The sequence below is a fragment of the Camellia sinensis genome, chromosome 7 (genome assembly GCF_055761805.1).
Source record: "Camellia sinensis isolate YWXY chromosome 7, ASM5576180v1, whole genome shotgun sequence".
In the NCBI taxonomy this organism is placed as follows: domain Eukaryota; kingdom Viridiplantae; phylum Streptophyta; class Magnoliopsida; order Ericales; family Theaceae; genus Camellia; species Camellia sinensis.
This window is the reverse complement of record NC_138967.1, coordinates 11,515,684-11,534,243: the sequence shown is the minus strand read 5'-3', so window position 1 is coordinate 11,534,243 and position 18,560 is coordinate 11,515,684. Positions and strand designations below refer to the sequence as shown.

The window sequence follows — 18,560 nt, the reverse complement described above, 5'->3', positions numbered from 1 at the left end:
TTGATTTCATTTCTATCTTTTTCTTTTATATATCAAAGATTCTAGAACACTTTCATTCTTTCTACATTTTTTTTTTATATTTAGCCTCCGTTTGGGAAGTGGGTTGGCTTTTTGGCTTTTTTGGCTATTTTAGCCTGGGCTAAAAAGCTTGGTTTGGGAAGGGCTTTTTGACTTTTTGGCTTTTTTGACTTTTTTTGTGAGAGAAGAATGTAATGATTATAGGTTGGATGTGATGTTTTGTTTGTTATGGCTAAAATAGCCTATTTTGTTTTTTGTGGCTAAAATAGCCAAAAAAGCCTGAAAAAGCCCTTGCCAAACATAGGCTAAGATATAATTAAATTAATTGCTAATGACTCATAATTAGACTTAATTAATTATACTTAGTCTTAAATCAAATTACTTTAAATTAATTCTTAATTTACATTGATTTCACTTAGTCCTAATTAATTATGATTACCACACAACTTAATTAACCCAATACACTTAATCATTCCAAATTTTACGAATCTGAATCAGATGTTTTAATCAAACTCCCAAAAGGTTCCAAATATTAAATTAAACTCATTTTCATCCTCAATTTTGATTTCTTAGATCATTTAATCCTTCAATTTATGATCCGACTCGAAATTTCGTCAATAAATTACATATTCAATTGAATACCTCATAAATAAATTTAATTCATAGTAATCTTAATTCTTAACTCGTATAACTTAATTAACTCCAATTCAGACCCAATTAATCGAATCTCAATTTTATAAATTTGGATCGAATATTTAATTAAACTCCCGTATGGTCCTATACTCAAAATTTAAATAATTCAATTCACTATTTCTACTTTCTTGAGTCGTTTAGGCTTTTAAATTTCTAATTCCAAAATAAATACTTAATAGAACCATAAATGAATCAATCTCCATAATTTTCATAAAACCCAGATTAAATTGGAATAATTGGTAATTAAATTTCAAATCTCCTTAATTAATTAAGTGCTAATCATTATGCGTGATGAGGTCGTTACACATGGTCAAGCAAGCATGCAACAAAGGGTTCACCCTTGGTTGGATGACTTTGCTGAAAAAGCTTGAAATCCCCGATGACTCTCCCCTCAGGAATACCAACGTCCTTCCTCTGCCATTCCCCCCAACTCCAAGCCAATCCGACGATGATTCTGAGTCTGAGGAGGAGGCTTTGGTGAGGAAGTCAAAAGAAATTGCTGGGCCCAAGTCCCCTACTCAAAATGAGCAAGTCCTGAACTTGACTCAAGATGAGGAGGTTCCCATAGATGCTGCTCCTGAGAAGGCAACATCGAACGTGCCTATCGCCGACAAGAGCCTTGATCAAACCCTGCAAGAAATAGACGCCGAGCTAGCAGCTGAAAAGACGGCTGAGATGTCTTCTCAGCAGTCTTTTGAACTCCAGGCCCAACCTCCTAAAGACGCAGAAGAGTCTTAGTTTCGATGTTTTTTCTTTTGCTTCTGTACTTTGCACTTTGGTTTTCCTTTGAAACAATACATGGCCAATGTGCCTTCTTATAAATACAACTTCTTTGTTTTGCTTGTATATTTGTCTTCCCTTTACTACTCTCGTATGATTCCATACTAAGAATATTTTGCATATCGTCAATGCACACTTTAACTGTGTAATTTTTTCGGGGTGAAATACCTCGGCTATACCGACCAACAGTTTATATCGTCAAGTACATAAGTACTCAGTTTAGTACAACCTTGGTTTTTACTTGTAAATTTTTTCATAAATTTCAACAAGTGTTTGTCATGATCTCGGTTTAACTTCAACTTGTAAATTTTTTACAAATTTCAACAAGTGTTAGACATAACCTTAGTTTAACTTCAACTTGTAAATTTTTCACAAATTTCAACAAGTGTTAAACATGATCTGGGCCTAATTTCAACTTGTAAATTTTTCACAAATTTCAATAAGTGTTAGACATAATCTTAGTTTAACTTCAACTTGTAAATTTTTCACAAATTTCAAAAAGTGTTAAACATGATCTCGGCCTAACTTCAACTTATAAATTTTTCACAAATTTCAACAAGTGTTAAACGTGATTTCGGCCTAACTTCAACTTGTAAATTTTTCACAAATTTCAACAAGTGTTAGATATAATCTTAGTTTAACTTCAACTTGTAAATTTTTCACAAATTTCAACAAGTGTTAAACTAATTTTAGCTTGTATATTCTGCCTTGCCAAGAACCATTTTCCAACTTTCTGCCCCCTAATGTGAACTTAAGTTCCACTTGGGTTCTCATTATGCATGTATTCTAGAAACATCATCAACTATTTTATCAATCATAAGTGTGAAAAAATCAAGCTAAAACTTTATTTATTGCTTTGGCAAATAACAAAAGACAAGAAAATCTAATGATAGAAAAATTTCAGATTGCAAGTATTCTAGGGCCTTGGTAACTCTTTGCCCTCGTTGTCTTCAAGCCGATGTGCTCCATTGCCCAACACCGAGATGATTCTATAGGGTCTCTCTCAATTTGGGCCAAGCTTGCCCTCTCTGGGATCCTTCTTGTTGCCGATGACCTTTCTCAAGACGAGGTCACCGATTTGATACTCCCTTGGGTTGACCTTCTTATTATAGGCCTTGGCAAGCTGCTGCTGGTAAGCTGCCAGTTGAATTGCAGCTCTCTCCCTTCTTTCTTCTAGCAGATCCAGATCTTGGGCTAATAATACATCATTAGTCTCATTCTCTACTCCCTGAGTTCTGATCCCTGGGATACCGACTTCTAGAGGAATGACTGCTTCTATGCCATAAGCCATGGCAAATGAGGATTCCCCAGTTGATCTTCTCGGCGAAGTCCGATATGCCCAGAGTACACTTGGTAGTTCATCCACCCATTTTCCTTTCGCTGCCTGCAGCCTCTTTTTTATCCCATCCAAGATAACTTTGTTGGATGCTTCTGTTTGTCCATTGCTTTGGGGAAAGCTTGGGGTTGAAAAGTAATTCTTTATCTTGAACTTTGCACATAAGCTCTTGATTAACTTACTGTCAAATTGTGTTCCATTGTCTGCAACTATTGCTCTTGGGATCCCAAACCTTGTGATTATGTTCTTCCATATGAAGCTCATCACATCCACGTCTCGAATCTTGGCTAGGGGCTCAGTTTCTATCCACTTGGTGAAATAATCTGTTGCTAGCAGCAGGTACTTCCTTTGCCCAGTCGCTTGGGGCAATTGTCTGATAAGATCCATCCCCCACTGGGCAAACGGCCAAGGCTTGGATACTGGGTTTAGGTCTGCTGCTGGTTGGTGTATCAGAGGTGCAAACCTTTGGCGCTTTTCACACTTCTTGACACAGGCCTCTGCATTTTTCTGCATGTAGGGTCACCAATACCCTTGGGTAATGGCCTTATGAGCAAGTGATCTGCCCCCAGCGTGGCTTCCACACATTCCTTCATGTATTTCATATAAAAAATCTTCGACTTATGAAGGATGTACACACCTCAAAAGGGGTCTAGTGAAGGATCTTCTATAGAGGTGTCCCTCTGTTGTTAGACTGAATCTTGCCGACTTCAATCTGATCTTGTGTGCCTCCTTGTGATTGTCTGGCAGTTTTCTTTCTTTCAGGAATGCTATTATTGCATCCATCCAGCTTGGTCCCATGTCCACACACATTGCTTCACGCTTTGTGATCGGTGGTTCGATACTCGGGCCCGACAAGAAGTCAACCATTATCGTTCTTGCTCTTCCAGGTTGTATTGCGCTAGCCAGGTTTGCCAGTGCATCAGCGTGACTGCTATTATCTTGGCTAACCTGATGCAGTCGACAATTCTGAAACAAGGCCACCAACTTGCTGACTTCCTTTGCGTAGGCCGACATCCTATCATCTCGGGCTGTAAACTCACCCGTTGTCTGGTTGACTATAAGCTGAGAGTCGCAGAAGACTATCACCTCATCTGCTTCTGCTACTGCTGCCAGTTTCAATCCTGCAATCAGTGCTTCATACTCTGCTTCATTGTTTGAGGCTTTGAACCCCAAACGAATGGACTGTTCTAATATCTGTCCATCTGGAGATACCAGTATTACTCCTGCCCTCGCTCCTTGTCGGTTTGAACTCCCATCGATAAACAGTCGAAAGGAGTCGTCGATGTAAATGCTGCATGGTCTGAGTTTTTCTTTCTTCCTTTGTTCCGTTGCCCTTGGCTGGGCTTCTCCTTGCTTGCTTTGACATCGTTCATCTTGGCTCAACGGAGCCCGATGCACGATGGATTCTGGCGTGAACTCGCCCACGAAGTCAGCCAAAACTTGGCCTTTGATTGTTGTTCTGGGTTTGAACTCCAGGTCATATTAGCCCAAGGCCACTGCCCATCTGGCTATTCTGCCTATCAGATCCCCTTGTTGCAACAGGGACCTCAAAGGGTGTTCAGTTAGCACCACAATTTTATGGGCTTGAAAGTAATGGTTCAGCTTCTTTGAAGCCATTACTAAAGCCAGCGCCAACTTTTCCAGGGGTAAATACATGGTTTCTGCATCAGCCAGGGTTTTGCTTACATAGTAAACAGCCATTTGTTCCCCTTTTTCTTATCGGATTACCACTGCACTTACCGCATGTTCTGAAACGGCCAAGTACAGGAATAGCTCCTCTCTAGGTTCTGGATTTAAAAGAACTGAAGCTGTAGTCAGATACTTCTTCAAGTCGGCCAAGGCGGCTTCGTACTCCTCGGTCCATAAGAAGTCTGTGGCTTTCTTCACTAAGTTAAAGAAAGGTTTACACTTGTCTGAGCTTCTGCTTATGAACCTATTTAGGACAGGGACCCTTCCAGTCAGCATTTGCACCTGTTTTGCTGACGTTGGGCTCTTCAACTCTAGGATGGCCTTGATTTGATCTGGGCTGGCCTCAATGCCCCTTCTGGTCACCAGGTACCCCAAGAACTTACCAGATCCAACTCCAAATGCACACTTCGATGCATTGAGCCGGAGCCGATATGTTTTAAGGATATCAAAGACTGCTTTTAGGTCGGCCAAATGATTTGCAGGTTCCTTAGTCTTCACGACCATATCATCGATGTAAACTTAAACTGTTCGGCCAATCAGGTGTCTAAACATCTTGGTTACCAACCTTTGGTAGGTTGCTCCTGCATTTTTCAACCCAAAAGGCATCACTCTGTAGCAATATAGCCCTTTTGGGGTGATAAACGCAATCTTCTCCTCATCTAGGGGGTACATGGCTATCTGATGGTACCCCCTGTAAGCATCCAGGAAGCTCATTCTTCCATGCCTTGAAGTGGCATCTACTAGTTGGTTAATCTTGGGTAAAGGAAAACTGTCTTTGGGACGAGCCTTGTTTAGGCTGGTAAAGTCCACGCAGACCCTCCATTTACCATTCTTTTTCTTTACCACCACTGTGTTCGATAGCCATGTCGGGTAATCTACCTCTCGAATGGCCCTGGCCTCCAGAAGTCTGTCTACTTCCTCTTCCACTGCCTCGACATGCATCAATGTAGATCTTCTTGCTCGTTGGATTACAGGTTTGGATGACCTGTCAACGTTCAGTTTATGACAAGTGACCTCGGGGTCAATGTCAGGCATTTCGTAAGGCGTCCAGGCAAACACCTCAATGTTTGCTCTCAAGAAAGTCTCCAACTCTTTTTCCTCTTCTTCGGCTAAGCCCGAGCTGAGAAGGAAGAAGCGTTTTTCATCCCCCTTCTGGACGAGGATTTTCTTCAGTGTTTCTTCACTCTTCTTGTCTGGCTCCTTGCCGACGTCCTCTAGGACTTTCACGTCCTCGTCTTCGATCTCTATCTTTTCTGGTTCTCGTATGCTGCAGGTGGATTTCATTACTGCCATGGAGCAGTTCTTTGCCTACAGCTGATCTCCTCTGATCTCCTCTATTCCATGCTCTGTTGGGAACTGCAATAGTTGATGCAATGTTGAGGGGACAACCCTCATTACATGCAACCATGGCCTTCCCAGGATAGCATTGTAAGGGGAAGGTGTATCGATTATGGTGAACTCTGTCTTTATCTTCCTGGTGCCAGCCTGCACCTCCAAGCTTGTTGCTTCCAGTGGCCACGTCGGCGTTCCATTGAACCCGACCATTGGGCCATTGCTTTGCTCCATATCGTCTAGGTGAAGGCCAAGCTCCTTGTAACACCTAACATACATGATGTCACAAGAGCTGCCTTGGTCGCTTAGGATGCGCTTCACTTGGCACTCCCCAACCTGGAGGGATACTACCAAGGCATCGTTGTGCGGATGTTGGACCATCTCAAGGTCGGTTTCAGTAAAGGACACTACTGGTCCTCGATACTCCTCGGCCCGATGTCGTTTTTCCCCAACTTGGTACACATGCTGCAAGTGCTTCACCTTCTGGGTTTCCCCCCGTATTTCGTTTTCGTTGACCTTCGAGTGAATTATATTAATTACCCGAGGTCCTCCTGCCTGTGGTTGTTGTGCTGGGGGTGGTGGAGCTGTTGGTGCCTGAGGTAATCTTGCCTGCTCTTTCCTTGTCCTGGCTTGATCTACAAGGTCTCTCAGATGACCTTGCCTTACCAGGTCTTTCAAGTGTGCCTTCAGGGCTCTGCAACCCTGAGTCATATGCCCATCTTCGTTATGGTAAACACAATGCTTACCAAGGCTTCTTCCCATAAATTCTCCTGGCACCCTAGCTGGTGCTCTAAAATAGGGCTGGGATCGAATTTTGTCCAAGACTTTGTGAATTGGGATTCGGAACACAGTTGTGACTGCCTATGCAGCCCTCAGTCCTATCTCTTGCTTGTTGGATCCGTTATTACCTCGGCCTCGCTTCAGCGAGCCGTTTCCTTTTTCTTGCTTTGTCTCCTTAGTTCTTGAGGTGTCTTCCTCGGCTCTGGCATACTTCTTAATTCTGGCCATGAGCTCTTCCATACTTTTTGGCAATGTCTTTGCCAAAGACTTTCATAGTGGACAGTCATCTTTTAGGCCGTTCTTGAAAGATACGACCGCCACTTCTTGGTTGCACTCGGTTATTCGGTTGAACACCTTATAGTACCTTTTTGCATAGGCCCTAAGGCCTTCATCGTTGCTGATTCTCAGAGCCATCAAAGCATCTACCCTTAATGGCTGTAGTTTGTTTGTCACGAACTTGGCCACAAACATCTCAGCTAGGCCTTCCCAGGTCTTCACATTTCCCTTTGGCAATTTGTGAAACCAATCTGATGCAATCTCCCCGAAGGATGAGGGGAACACCTTGCAGAGCAACGGTTCGTTCCCAGTGTATAGTGCCATCGAGTTCAGGTATAATCCGACGTGAAAGTTGGGGTCCGACTTTCCGTCGTATATCTGGAATCTCGGCATACTGAATCTTTTTGAGGCCCCAAATTTGTCCAACTCCGCTGAGAATGGTGTTTTCGGCTTAACAGGGGAGGTTACCTCGGCATCTTGTTGCTTTCTCTTGAGGTAATCTCTCAAGTCCTCCTTTGTCCGCCCAGGAGCTCGGCTATCTCCTGATTTCAACCTTTTTGGTGCACTACTTTCGGCTTCTTTGTGAGCCCTCTTCGACCTTTCTCCATTAGTTGTGTCGAAGCACAGCGCCTATCTTTGAATATGCCGATGTTCTTTGGGGTCTGCCTCCTTAGTGTGATGTGTCCTTCGAGACTCTTCCCTCCTCGACTCTCCTTGCCCGACCTCCCTTGAAGGCCGGTGAGAGTGTCTTTCACTCCTGGTGTGCTGGAAGGCTATAGGGAGTGTTTTCTGCCCTCCTTTCTAGGCATTGGCCGCTGGAATCGGCGTGTCGTGCAGTGGGAATGGTGGCTGTATGACGTTGTTTTGCATCATAAAATTGACAACCGATTGCAGGTCTGCCAATTTATTCGCCATCTCTTTCACCTCTTCGTCCCTCCGCAGGCATCTATCCTTCCATACCTGGAGGTCGTCCTTGTTGTAGTACCCACTTCGATCTGGTTTCTTTGGTACATTGCAATCCTGGCCGACGTCTTTCTTTCCGTGATTCTGGTTTTAAGCCTCCTCGTTGCAACCATCTTCCTTCATATTAGGATCAACGTGTTTACCGTTCCCAGCAGGGGTTTCATCCCCAACCTTATCCTTCTGTCCGTCGCTGGCCATCTATTCTCCTTTCTTTCCCACAGACGGCGCCAAATTGTGTGAGTGAATTTCTGATCACACTGCCAACTCAGTATTCAGTTGGAGAGCACTGACAGAATAGATGGCACATGATTGACCTGCAATAGAAATGAGAGATTTCGGCGGTGATTCGTCTACCCAGGGGCACTCTGACGATCAAGTCAGTTATCTCTTAAAGATAAACTAAGAGCTTAACTCAGTATTCAGAATATAAATTGCGTACTTTAGACCCATGAAGATGCCTCTCTTTTTATAGTTAACTCAATCCTAACCCCAATAGAAGCCTAGCTTCCATGGACTTTTAGCTCAATGCTCATCTTGCACTCTCCAACGGATAAAGATAAACTCTCTAAGAGCTTTATCCTTATCTAAGCTGAGATCCCTCTTCATTCTAGGATTCTTGTCCCTTATCCGCTTATTCCAAATTCTGATATCTTCGGAGATCTCCTCGGCCTAGCTGAGATCACCTCGACGTCACGACCAGGACACGTGACATCTCGGCTGACACGTCAGCGTCACCTCGGTTACGTGTTGGTACTCAAAAAATATATCCCCACAATTAGTATTATGTTTTATATTTGCAGTTTTTGAGATATTTTTTCCCCAAAAAAGTGAATACATTGTTTAGGGCAACTCATTACCGAGACAATTTTTTAAAGATTGACCTTGGATTGTCAAACTCAACTCAAATTTTCATGTAAGCTCAAGTTTGGGTAAACTAGTTTGGGGTCGAATTTGGGAATATCATTATATTATGTACGAACATTCACGGTGTGTTTAGTTTGATTTTTGGAGATAAATTTTTTTTAAAAAAATTTTGAGAAAAGATTTTAAATTTGTTTTAGTTTGTTTGGTTGTATATTTTGAAAATAGTTTTAGAGTACGAGAGTTTAGAATGATTTGATATTTTGTTATAGTTGAGTAGATATGTATCTGAAAGACAGAAAAAATAATTGAGAAAGAGAGAGGAGAGAGGAGAGAGAAAAAGTGATTGATTGATGTGTAAGAAAGAGAAAGTGATTTTGAAAAAAAATTCAAAAAATTTCTAACCAAACAAAATTTTGAAATTTTTTTCAAAAATTATGTTTTGAGAGTTAAACCAAACAAGACCCTAGTCCTTGTTTGGCAATAAATTTTTTTAGTTAATTTTTTTACTTCTTAACTATTTTAATTTGAGACAAAAAGTTTGCTTAGTTAGACATTTTTTACTTTTGTGAAAAAAAAAAAATAATAATTATGGTTTGGATATGACATTTTATCTTATTGACTTATTTAAGGCCTTGTTTGGCAAGTTTTAGCCTAAAAATCAAAAAATTACTAAAAAAATCAAAAAACCTATAACATATACAAAAAATTCAAAGATTACAATTTCTCTCTACTTTTTGCACATCTTTTCGTAAAAAGCCAAAAAATCAACCCAAACATACTAATTTTTTTTACCTCAAATTGTAACCAAAAAGTCAAAAAATTACTAAAATAACCTATTCTATTTCTCAAACGAGAGTCTATTTTATCTTTTATACTTTTTTTAGTCAAAAAATTTATTGCCAAACAAATGCTCAAGTAATAACTTAGAGACTAACGAAAAAATATAATAATTAATAATTATACTTTATGCTTTGCATTCTGTTTAAGATTGTAAAGTGAAATTAAACCATTAATAGTGTCAGATAAGATTTATTTTAATTCTATGAAACCGACTATTTTTCATGGGCATTCAAGGAGACCCTTTTTTTCTTTTTCATTTTTTTGTCATCTCAAATCACTGAATCAAATTCCATTTTAAATTCCACACCCACCAAACAGCTCTTCCATTTTTAAATGTTAACTCCAAATCCTACCATAGACTATTATTTATTGAGTCATTTTAAATTTGAGTATCCTTCTTTGTTATATGTAATCAATTGCAAGTAGGGGCTTCAATTCCATCCTTATGAGGAGAGGAAAGGAAAGGCTGAAGCTATGGTTTGGACAGTCTCCATCACTACCTTACATTTGCACTGTCCACCCTTTTGGCCCTGTTTGTTTTTCTCGGATTGGATTACCAATTTCATAAATCCCACAAAAAAACATGTTTGGTTAGAAAAAAATGTTACCCCTCATTTTACAAAACAACAAAGTGAAGTTCTAAGAACTTTTACGTAATTTCATAAATTTAATCTCAATCAACTAATATCACTATACTAGTGTACAAATAAACACAATTTATTTTACATTTCCAACCTAATTTCACAACACTAGTAATCCTTTCACTGAATCTCACTGTACTCATAATCTCATCCACCCTAATTGGACAAACAAATAGAGCTTTTTAAGTTAGGTAACCCCAACCAATTTTCTTTTCTTTTGTGTTAAATCAAAGTCATAGGCAGGAAAAGAGACCCTGTTTGGTAATACCTATAAAAAAATAATATCAAACACATTCTTCAATCAATGATCTAGTGCTTCAATTTAAAAAATTTACCCTCCACAAAACTGCATCAAATATGTCAACTTCTATATTGTTGGCAATATACCAACATAAAAGTATTAGACTCCAGGGTATGAACCAATCACACTCGAGTTGAGGGACCATGTGGCAATGTCCCAGCAACACCCAATAACTTCTCTGTATACTGCTAATCCAACAAATATAGAAGGGAAAGAAATCAAAGATATATCAAACTCACCATTACTAAAAAGTGGTTTCAACCACTGAAACAAGAAGTTATGCTTTTTCTTTCCCTTCAAATGGGGGCTTTGTATTTTCAATGATTACAAATTTGGTATGATAAGTTTTTGAATTCCCCCAACACGTAACTTTCTCTCACTTTCTTTTCCAATTTTCTTTCACAAATGAAAATCATTCAATGGATTGTCCATCCCAGCACAAATTCAAGTAATGCAGTACAAACAGAAATCAATGACTATGGGAAGTACCTCTCATTCATGGTTTGGCATCCGAGAAACTCTTTCAATTTCCTTGATGATCAGTTCCTTTTCCTCTTCAAATTCATCGTCATCAGCACCTGCAATATATAATGAATTAGCATGACATAATACAAAAATCATCGCTAGAAACAGCTGTGCTCTTAAAACGGACATGATCAAGTATGTAAGCACCTTTTCCACAAGAGAGATTGTGAAGCAAGGCCAGCAATCTTTCATGATTTTTAGCCAGGATGACTTTTATTTCTCGAGGCTTGTTAGGGTTGGCCACAAAAATCTGTAGGTCAAATAACTAGAGCAAGTTAAAAGTGAGCGTTTGGACATGCATGGCCCTTTTCTTACAATGTAATCCAGGGAAAGTAATTAATGCAGTAACATGTGGTTTATTAATCAAGCAGTCAGCCATAATGATTTTCGAAACTAACAAAATAACACATGCAATTAAAGGGGAGACCCACCATCCATACTAAATGCAACACAAGGGCTCTTAAGAACTTGCACACCCTCCGTGCGCCTAAATCAAGTAATCCGTGTGCCTAGGGTGGTGGATCACACTCAAAATCGTGAACTTGCAGATTATGAGCAAATTCGTGCCAAATTCATGGACTGATTTTTGTCAGTCTGTGTATTTATCGCTACGAGTTCATGAATTTCCCTTCTTTTTTTTTTTTGAATAATAACTAATGGTGGGTGCACAGGGGATGTGTGTGCAAATGTATGTAGTTGAGAAATGAAGAAGATGAATAGTTGAAATTTGGAGGATCTGAATCAGTTTTTTAACATAGGAAGTTTTAAAACTGTCATGGGCATTTTCGGAAAAGCAAAATATGTGACATCTACACTGTAGGCTTTAAATAATAGTATAGATGTACACTTGTTGCACTATTGTGCGTACTTCACGCACAAACAAAGAAGCATGAGTGAGGCTGTGCACGCAAACCAACAACCACCATGTGATCTGTGATCTGTGATCTGTTACGACAGCACATGTATGTCTTGCTCTGGGAGTCACTAAGCTACCTTATCTCCTAGACACTTACGATGATTGTTTTATGTAAGGAAATGAAATTTGACTCGATAAAAAATTTTCTTCTGTACCTATAACAAAAGAGAATAAAACACATCAAGTTAAATACTAGGTAGATTAATATATAGACACTTCAAAGGTGCTCTTAATCCTATGCATTTTTAAAATTGATGCTTTCGCACTCTTGCTCTCACATCTGCTTGCCGAACTGGAGACTTAGGTCTGGCCCCATTCTTCTTGTTCTTCGTTTTTATTTATTTATTTATTGGTGGGCTTGGGAGGAAGAGGGTGTTTGTAAAAGTACAATCCTTGACAATATGGAATGCAGAGATCTGGAAGACAAGTTCAGCACCTTAAAAATGTGGAAAGCAGAGATCTGAATGTTTTTGCTTGAATCCTGCTCAAAAGCAAATATGAAAACAAAACCAAAGAAGAAAGAGAGTAAGGCAAGGTACAATGACAAGAATTTTTGTACATTTCATGCATTCATAAATATCTTCATGGGTGCAACACAAAATTAATATACTATAGCTGAGTAACAAGAAGACCATCCAGGATTAATAATAAGATCAAAATTTGAAATTTACTATAAGGCCAACTTTGACCATCTAATTGAAGGATATGTTGATTCGCATGGCAGTACTAGAAAAAAAAACATGCCACACTTGACTCATCTTATTGCAAAAGGTTCAATTTTCGTTAACATTGTATTTGTGTCATTAAGATGGGCATTACGTACTGGCTGAGCTGGGTTAAGGGTTCAGCAAAAAGAAAAACAACTGTTAGATAAGTCAATGACATACCAATTTTTTGTGTGACAAAGTTCCTTAACAATGATAGGATATGAAATGGTAGCAACAAAAAACATGTAAAATTACAGAACGAAGTTGACCTAGAAAGAAGGAGCCAAAAGGAACTAAGCAAAACACAGTGAAAGAAATGAAACAGATGAGAATCTGAATTAGTGTAAGACATGTAGCTGATTTTAGCGAATATTTAAGTACATAAGCATCACCAAAAACTGTTGATAATGGTATATCCAGAACTACCTATTCATCAGGCAAACTGAAGAATGCCAAAAGCATTAGATAAAATTAAAAAAATCAATACCTTCAGCAATGTCATCATGACTTTTAAGAATCGAACTTCAACAATGTAGCGCTTCATAATATGAGAATTTGGAAGCTCCAAAAGAAATTCCGAGAGAAGCTAAAAACCACTAACATCCTATAGTTAACAAATCTTATAAAGAACAGAACTCAGAGTGAGCAAATTCAACAAATCAGAGGAACAGCTAACCTTCAAAGATTGTCTTCTAGTCACATAGTTAGAGGATGCCAAGAGCTTCTCATATTGCTCGAAGAACTGAAATAACAATCATTAATTAGATAAGCCAAAAGAGACCATGGACAGCAAATGTACCAAGATAAATGTGAAGAAGAACATCTTCATTTCCTGGACGGTGCAGGTGTGCATGATCAGGAATTTTTCAAGATGGCTATAGAAGTCCCAGATAAATGAGATTTCCACTGTGAAAAAACTCAATTGGAACATATTTTAACTGTGGCAACCAACATTTGAGGGTGGCTAGATTTGTTCAGAACCTTAGTGTAAGAAAGCTGAATAAGCAAACCTCATCATAATGAGCAGTCAAGAATTCAGAGACTGCAGTTTCATGTTTGGTAAGGAGATCCTGTGAAACATGAAAATGGGCATCAAATTTTACAACCAAAATAAGTAATTACTGAGAATTTTAGATTCATAGATCAGACCTTAAAGGTAGAAAAAGCATCAGAAGCAATATCAAAGTTAGGCAGCTCCACATATTTGAAGAACAACTCAAAGCTTGGAGACTCCAATATATATCTGAAAATCACTACAGAAATTATAAGTGGAAAATGAAACTTGCTCATGTAATAAAATACTGCATGAAAACTACAATTTTCCGAAGGAGGCAATGACTGCAAAATGAGGCCTTAACTCTGAATGCTACAGTGATCAGTTCTCAGATATGTATGCTCTACTCTGTAACTCCTTTCCCAGCTTGTAATAGTACTAGGTTTCAACAAATGGCAGATTTTTATTTTTATTTTTTAAATTTGTTTCAATAAAATGGAAAATATATTTTTTATTGAGAAAACACCAAAGGAGGTTTTAGAATACTTGAGCTTCATGAAAATATAAAAAATCTTATTCCATCATTCATAAAGTGTGTGCATTCATGCATCCAAACCAATTGAAAATCAGCAACGTGCCACAATTTTCAAGCACTTCAACATAGAATTCAGAGTTCAAGCCTCTTTCTAATGCGTCATCTTTAGACAAGCATCAATGAGTAAGCCTTGGCAGACTTTTAAAGTTATGATTAGATAGGATAGGAATAACAAGAACACCAATCTGTGTCCTTATTTTAGTAATAAATGCCAACTATTTAAGCTTCATTAGCTGGAAATATTGCAAATAAACCAAGCACATCTGCACAGAAGAAAAGGCCTTTCCATACTTCTCCTGAACTCCTATCTTTATAAATCCCAATATATCTTTTTGTAATACAAAAGTAGCAAAAGTATTTAGTGATATTAACATCAATTTTAGCAAGAAAATAAGGACCTTAAAATAATAACTGAAGTAGAAAAGTAAAAAAGCATGAGTGTCTTACTTTGCAAAAGTCGGGAGTTTTATGCATTCCCTTAACACATTTCCACAATTCAAGGCAATTTCCTTGTTATCATAGCTGCTTGAAAAACATATAATAAGTACTATGCAGACCATACCACTTAATCAAAACAACACTGTACTAAATACGAAATGGGCAATTAAGAACTCAACCAATCATACAAAATTCCCTACATTGTTCATGTAGGCTAAAAAGCTAATTGGGCATTATTACCCATGGTAAATTGATGCAAAAATGAAAATTACGAATAGGGCTTCAATATTATTAACATGATATATGTGAAGATATGCTAAAATCTTCATAAAATTACCAATAAAAGCCAGAAAGATCATAAGCATATCAAATAAGAAGTAACAACTGTATCAAAAACTGAAGTAATAAAAAAGCACTAGTTGCCAAACATTAAAGATTTTGCTTCTTAATGTTTGCTTTTAACATGACTACAACTGATTTTCTTTAGTAACTAGGTGTTTCATCAGCTTCAGTTGTCTGCAAGATTATTATGAGTTTTCTTCTTTCATTCCTCGTAGTATTGAGCAACTTGATATCCAAGGTCCAGAAATTAAACCAACAATTTCTTGGCTTCCTCATGGAAGCACTTAGGCTGTCCCCATATTAGGACCACATGAAGGTGGCAGAAAGGGACCAATTCCCTCGTAAAAAGTTACTCTAATACAATTAAAAAAAAACTCCACCATGCATGAGTGCCAACAGGAAGAACAAAAAAGAAGAAGAGAAAGCACATACAAATACATTAAAGAAAAAACATTAACCTTACCATGCAACGAGAAAGTCTAATAACTCTAAATGTTTCTCTAAGTATAGCACACAGCAACAAACAGAGTCAACCTGTTGCTTCAACAATATGGACCAACAGTGAACTAAATCTTTTCTTGCCTGTGTCAAAAATTTGTTATCATTGTGCAAGTAAATAAGCTAATGCATGACACTGTGTGGTTGATCATGATAACTTACTTCCCATCCCAGTATAGGTAACTTGTGAATGAAAAGAGCAATAACATCTTCTTTACAGATTTCAAGCGTCAGCTGTGAAACCTGATCCATGTTTGGTTCAACCTCCCCATCTCCACAAAGCATAAGTCTCATTGTCACAAAGTTCTTCTCAACCTCTTCCAAAGCCTGCAGACATATAATGAGAAAACAGCTTAACAGAGACTTACAATGACTACCGTTAGCATCTTCTTGTTTTCTTCTCTTTTTATGTCATCCTTCATGGATCTACAATGACAATTGTTAGTATCACACTCAATTTGTTTGAAATAGGTGCCTTACAATTTTAACTATTTGTTTGAATATTTCAAAATGAATTGGTAGCCACTGAATTGCAAGTTTTTCTCCCTGTTGCCAACATAGGGCTACAGCAACAGTACTAATTTATCAACAAAATGCACTCTCCACAAATAAAGAAATATAGAAATAAGTGCTTCACCCATCTGCATAAGCCTGCATGAAAAACAAGCCACTGCAAATGCTTCAAAACATTTGCAGCATGTCTCATGGGAGGTTGGTAATTTGACATTTGACAAGCAGGAAACCAGTTAAAGATGGAAGTCATTCCCCCACCTACAGAACAATCACTCCTACCTCAAAATTAAGGTATTCACAAGTTGATTCCTCGATTGAAAATAAAGCTAAATGTAAACACATATTATGTACTTCTTGCTAAAACTGAAAAACTATGTGGTTAAAAGGTTTAGAGCTGAAATCCTTATGAGCTCAATTTTTAATTTTGAAAACTTAAGAACAAATTATCCATTAAGATAGGATTCAAGTCAAGAATCGAATATCAGGCTCCACACAAAACATGGAGTAAAGGTAGCCAACCTGCTACCTCTCCTAGACCTCCCAAACTCTGTTGTAAGTAGGAGTTTTGTGCATTGGGTATGACCTTTTTTTATTAAAATTTGAAACCGCATTATGGTGAACATGTTCAACATTCAACAAGTCTCTTCGATTTAAAGTTGACTCTCTAAAACAAATATTCATACTTAAGTTATCATTTAGTATGCAGTATCAAACACAATTAGTGGAAGGATTGTACAAGATACCACAAAAGAAAAATTAATAAACTTTTTTTTTTTTTTACTACATAAAATGACATAAAAAGGTTGATTTAAATGGTTTGCCCACATGCAATGTAGACGAATGGTTGGACAAATAAGAAGTGATTTGAACCAAGTCAAAGATACTAATAGGCCCAAGAATGGGCTAGCATGGTTAGAAAGGACATAGCTGCCTTGGATTTGACCAAGGCTCTGAATAGGGCCGAGTGGATAAAATGAGTCCAAGTAACCGACACCAAGCAATTTGGATTCAAGCTAGTTGAGTTGAGTTGTCGAGTAAAACAAATAACACATAATAACCCCCTATTAATAATGCTACCTAATGTCGTAACAATACAAGCCCCTAATTCCATTCCTAAAACTTCCAAAGTTTGAGGATATGATATAAGGACACATCTTGGTTGTCATGGCATATAGTTCAGGTTATTTATTAAGGTTACAAACTTCCCAAAGGACCCAATGAGGACTTTAAAATGGCAAGAGATCTCACATATGGCTTGCTAGTTATTGTACATATGTATATACTGATAAAAGTTTATTATAAAAAATTCAGTTATGTGTTTAATTAGAACAGAAATGAAACTCAGGGTACACAATTCAATTCATAATAATATTCATCTTTTGTATCAAGGTAATATACCAGCCAAATTTTCTAAATTTTAAACAAATCTAGCAAATATTCTGCACCGGATATTGTGATCTCTTACATGTTGTATTCGGTATTCTTGTATCTAAGCATCCTTTAGCTCCCCGCATATCTCGAGATTTACGAAATCAGTATGAGTTTGTCATTTTGGCATAAGCCATTGAATGTTCATTAATGCTACATAATCTTTGATTTTACCTCTTTCATGCTTTAGCGGGTAAAAGATAGAAGAGAAAAGAAAGAAAGGAGAAATTTTCATTTCCTTTCCTTTCCTTTTCTCTCCTAAATTACATAATCATTTCTTTTTGTTTTCTCTCCTAAGTTCCCAAACAAAGTGGAAAATTCAATCCTCGCAGCCTCACTAAAGAGTAAAGTTTTGTTTTTTCGGGGATAAATGACTAATGTGGAGCAAAACTGTCAAACAATTATTCAATTCATTGACACATCAATGCATAAAATTCAATCAACATTTGTATTGATGACAACAAAAACAATAATAATAATCACAGATAAGATAATAATGTAAATTGTGATTAAAAAATTCAATTAACAATTGTAGAGAAATGCGTAAAGACCTGAGCATGTACAATTGTTACATGCATACATGAGAGAGGAGAGAGGAGAGAGAGACCTTCTTGAGAGATTGAACCTCGGCGACAGTTTTGATGTCGAGGGCCATGAGGCTGTCCTGGATCGCTTTGACGAGCTCTTGAGGAGTTTTAGGCCTCGAGGGCTTGAAGAATGAGAATGACATGATTGATCGATTTGATCGATCGATCAACTCTTCCTCTCTCTCTCTCTCTCTCTCTCAACTGGCTCCAAGCTCTGCTTCTCAGAGTACACTGTTGTAAATTACCTGATCATATGGGAATGTAGGTTTTTTATTTTTTAATATCGAATGTGAATGATAGTATAAAAATAATATAAAAAAAAAAAAAAAAAAAGTGTAAATTACAAATATATTTATAATTCTGAAAATTACATTCTACTCTTTAAAATTTTTAATTTCATAATAAATTAAAAAAGGGCAAATTACATATACATCCCTCGAGGTTTGACTAAATTACAGATGCCCCTGAGGTTTGAGAAATTACGAATTCCCTCCTGAATGCTAT

General features: G+C 37.9%; 1 protein-coding gene across 4 annotated transcripts; it reads right to left on the bottom strand.

The window, feature by feature from the left end:
- Window positions 1–10,740: 10,740 nt before the first annotated feature.
- Window positions 10,741–18,333, bottom strand: LOC114268914 (uncharacterized). 4 transcript variants are annotated; one of them, XM_028210151.2, is made up of 12 exons: window positions 18,077–18,306; window positions 15,691–15,855; window positions 15,494–15,612; window positions 14,698–14,772; window positions 13,811–13,904; window positions 13,672–13,731; window positions 13,338–13,403; window positions 13,149–13,247; window positions 12,391–12,435; window positions 11,186–11,288; window positions 10,987–11,091; window positions 10,741–10,955 (listed from the first exon to the last, which is right to left on the bottom strand). In XM_028210151.2, exons 1-11 carry the CDS (start codon window positions 18,197–18,199, stop codon window positions 11,006–11,008), a joined length of 1,035 nt encoding a protein of 344 aa, XP_028065952.2. In that variant the 5' UTR covers window positions 18,200–18,306; the 3' UTR covers window positions 10,741–10,955; window positions 10,987–11,005. The 4 variants fall into 4 exon arrangements, with proteins under 4 accessions (XP_028065952.2, XP_028065951.2, XP_082733545.1 ...); XM_028210150.2 differs by having other exon boundaries at window positions 10,741–11,091; window positions 18,077–18,333; XM_082877419.1 differs by having other exon boundaries at window positions 10,741–11,091; window positions 18,021–18,309.
- Between the last annotated feature and the right edge of the window lie 227 nt (window positions 18,334–18,560).